This window comes from Procambarus clarkii, chromosome 43 (assembly GCF_040958095.1).
Source record: "Procambarus clarkii isolate CNS0578487 chromosome 43, FALCON_Pclarkii_2.0, whole genome shotgun sequence".
Taxonomy (NCBI): domain Eukaryota; kingdom Metazoa; phylum Arthropoda; class Malacostraca; order Decapoda; family Cambaridae; genus Procambarus; species Procambarus clarkii.
Window position 1 is genome coordinate 23404557 of NC_091192.1, and position 3334 is coordinate 23407890.

At 46.3% G+C, this 3334-nt stretch overlaps 1 protein-coding gene across 1 annotated transcript in view; it reads left to right on the top strand.

The window, feature by feature from the left end:
- The window catches only part of LOC123752860 (uncharacterized), a 40393-nt gene extending 39132 nt beyond the window's left edge, over positions 1 to 1261 (top strand). The window contains exon 4 of the mRNA XM_045734889.2: positions 1026 to 1261. Within this exon, the coding sequence (XP_045590845.2) occupies positions 1026 to 1261 (236 nt within the window). The remainder of the gene's footprint in view (positions 1 to 1025) is intronic.
- The last annotated feature ends 2073 nt before the right edge of the window (positions 1262 to 3334 follow it).

Sequence of the window (3334 nt, forward strand, 5' to 3'; positions counted from 1 at the left end):
GCAGAGAGCTGACGTGTCAAGCAGGGAGCTGACGTGTCAAGCAGAGAGCTGACGTGTCAATCAGGGAGCTGACGTGTCAAGCAGAGAGCTGACGTGTCAAGCAGGGAGCTGACGTGTCAAGCAGAGAGCTGACGTGTCAAGCAGGGAGCTGACGTGTCAAGCTGAGAGCTGACGTGTCAAGCTGAAAACTGACGTGTCAAGCTGAGAGCTGACGTGTCAAGCTGAGAGCAGACGTGGCACTAGAGCAGAGTGTCCTAAGAGAATACACGCCTCCATAAGCAAGATTCTTCGAAATGAAAGCAACTCCAGAAGTAGCAAACCAAACAGGAAGATGGACTGGATGAGATGTAGACCCAGACACAGTGCTTACTGGCAGCGGAAGCTCCGTGTTTATCCTCTACTTTGGCGTTCAATTCCACAGTGTAAAACGGACAGCTTTCAAACTCTTGGGACTATATAATTGAATCTTAGTGCTTTCTCCCAATAATAATTTCAGGCCGTTTAAAAATAACTAATGTGGAGATAATATACAACAAAGTTTGAATGATAAGAATTAACGTAGTGATCAGTATCACTAACAGGTATCCCTTTGAAAGTTACTGGAGAGAATGGTACAAAGTAGGCTGCTAAAGCAGGCTCCTAAAACAGGCTGCTAAAGCACTTAGAACAGCTCAACTTTATCTCCAACATGAGGACGGATTTACCGAAATAAAATCCTGCTTGATCAACATGTTAGAATACTAAAACAAGACAATAAAACAAATCCAGGGAGAGAGAGAGAGAGAGAGAGAGAGAGAGAGAGAGAGAGAGAGAGAGAGAGAGAGAGAGAGAGAGAGAGAGAGAGAGAGAGAGAGAGAGAGAGAGAGGGGAAAAGAATATGCACAGACTGATGTATCCGGACGAGCGATCAAGTGATTGTAACAATACCTCTCAAATACGAAATAAAGGGCTACAGTGAGAGGGGAAAATATCAGACTGAAGGTCCGGGAAGTTTGGAGAACCACGAAGGTTAGATCTGGTGCCAGGTCTGTGTTTACAATATGGCAACGAGCAATATGGCAACGACCAATATGGCAACGCCCAATATGGCAACAACCAATATGGCAACAACCAATATGGCAACGACCAATATGGCAACGACCAATATGGCAACGACCAATATGGCAACGACCAATATGGCAACGACCAATATGGCAACGACCAATATGGCAACGACCAATATGGCAACGACCTGACAAACAAAACTGATTCCTTCATATAAATGTCCGAATATGAGGCAACACCGATCAGTAAAATCGGAACAAAGAGAACTGTGATTAATTGCAAATTAATTTTGATACACTCGAGAATTACTACGACAAACGCAATTGCAAAAGTTCACGAATATCGGAACAGGGGGAGAAGGGAGAGAAGAGCAGTAAAGTTGAGGAGAATGAAGTAGAGACAGAGACTCCTTCGTGCATCAGAAAAGGGAGAAAGATTTGGGAATCTCCCTCCCCAAAGCCAGAGGGAGGCTTCGAGTCGAAGCTGTCTGATGTCCATAGCCTTTTGAAATTTGGACAAAGGAGTCTTTGGGGTTCCATATATGACTCGCGAGACTCAAAATTCAATACCCTCCCCCCCCCCACCGACTCTTAAACACTCTTGAAACAAAACAGAACTAAATTCACGAATTTGCAACAAAGCTCTTCCATGAGCTGAGGACTGAGAGTTATGTGGCAAGACTGAGGGGTGAGAGTTATGTGGCAAGACTGACGGGTGAGAGTTATGTGACAAGACTGAGGACTGAGAGTTATGTGACAAGACTGAGGGCTGAGAGTTATGTGACAAGACTGAGGACTGAGAGTTATGTGACAAGACTGAGGACTGAGAGTTATGTGACAAGACTGAGGACTGAGAGTTATGTGACAAGACTGAGGGGTGAGAGTTATGTGACAAGACTGAGGACTGAGAGTTATGTGACAAGACTGAGGGGTGAGAGTTATGTGACAAGACTGAGGGGTGAGAGTTATGTGACAAGACTGAGGACTGAGAGTTATGTGACAAGACTGAGGGCTGAGAGTTATGTAACAAGACTGAGGGGTGAGAGTTATGTGACAAGACTGAGGACTGAGAGTTATGTGACAAGACTGAGGACTGAGAGTTATGTGACAAGACTGAGGACTGAGAGTTATGTGACAAGACTGAGGGGTGAGAGTTATGTGACAAGACTGAGGACTGAGAGTTATGTGACAAGACTGAGGACTGAGAGTTATGTGACAAGACTGAGGACTGAGAGTTATGTGACAAGACTGAGGGGTGAGAGTTATGTGACAAGACTGAGGACTGAGAGTTATGTGACAAGACTGAGGACTGAGAGTTATGTGACAAGACTGAGAGGTGAGAGTTATGTGTGAGTGACGCTGCCCAATAAACTCGACCCTCGGGGCAAAATTTAAAAATTTTAAGCACTTCTTAAGTGTTAAGATGACAATATGTTGAACGTGTTAGTCGACGAGGCTGAATCTCATTCAACACGCGTTTTTAAATGTCAGAATGATAAGAAAGACGTGAACTGAGTCATTGCATTGAATTATGAAAAGTTCAGCCAGTGGGACCCTAGGAAGCTGGGAGCCTGCTAGCATGTCTAGGGAAGTGCATCTAGGAGACTACACAAACACACTCACAACACACTTGAATAACGTCGTAAAATGAGTGGTTCCGGGGGCTGTGAAGCAATAAAACCAGCTGGAAGGCGAGGAGATGGTAAAGGGGGGGGGAGGAGAATGATGTGGGGAAGGGGGAAGAGAAGGAAGGGGGGAGGGAAGGGGTAGAAGAAAGAGAGAGAGAGAGAAGAAAGCCGTCAAGAAGTAAAGTTTTGCGTGGATCCGTCCAAGGGTGCCGTGGGTTTGATGGATACCTGGCGCACAAACCCACGAAATATTTCGTTTTATTGGGCAATACATCAAGGTTTTCCTCTCGGATTTACGAGTGGCCAGTATAGCTGCCTTGGTCTTATTGTTGTGTGGGGCCGGCGCTACGCTTCCCCTGCTGCTGCTGTCCTCTACCCTCTTCCCTCCCCTCCCCCTGTCTTATCCTCTCTCCCTCCCTCCCTCCCTCCCTCACTCCTTTCCCTATCTTTCCCCTCACCTGATTTATCGCCATTCCGTTATCACGACTTATGAGGCGGTGGGCCCGCTTGACTCCAATTGTGCACATTGCCAGCCATCCCTTCTCTCCTGCAATCGTTCCTATCCCGTCATCCGTTCCTCTACTCACTCATTTGCTAGTTCCTTTCCCGTCATCCGTTCCTCTCACTCATCTATTAGTGCCCTTCTGCTCACCGGTGCTTCAT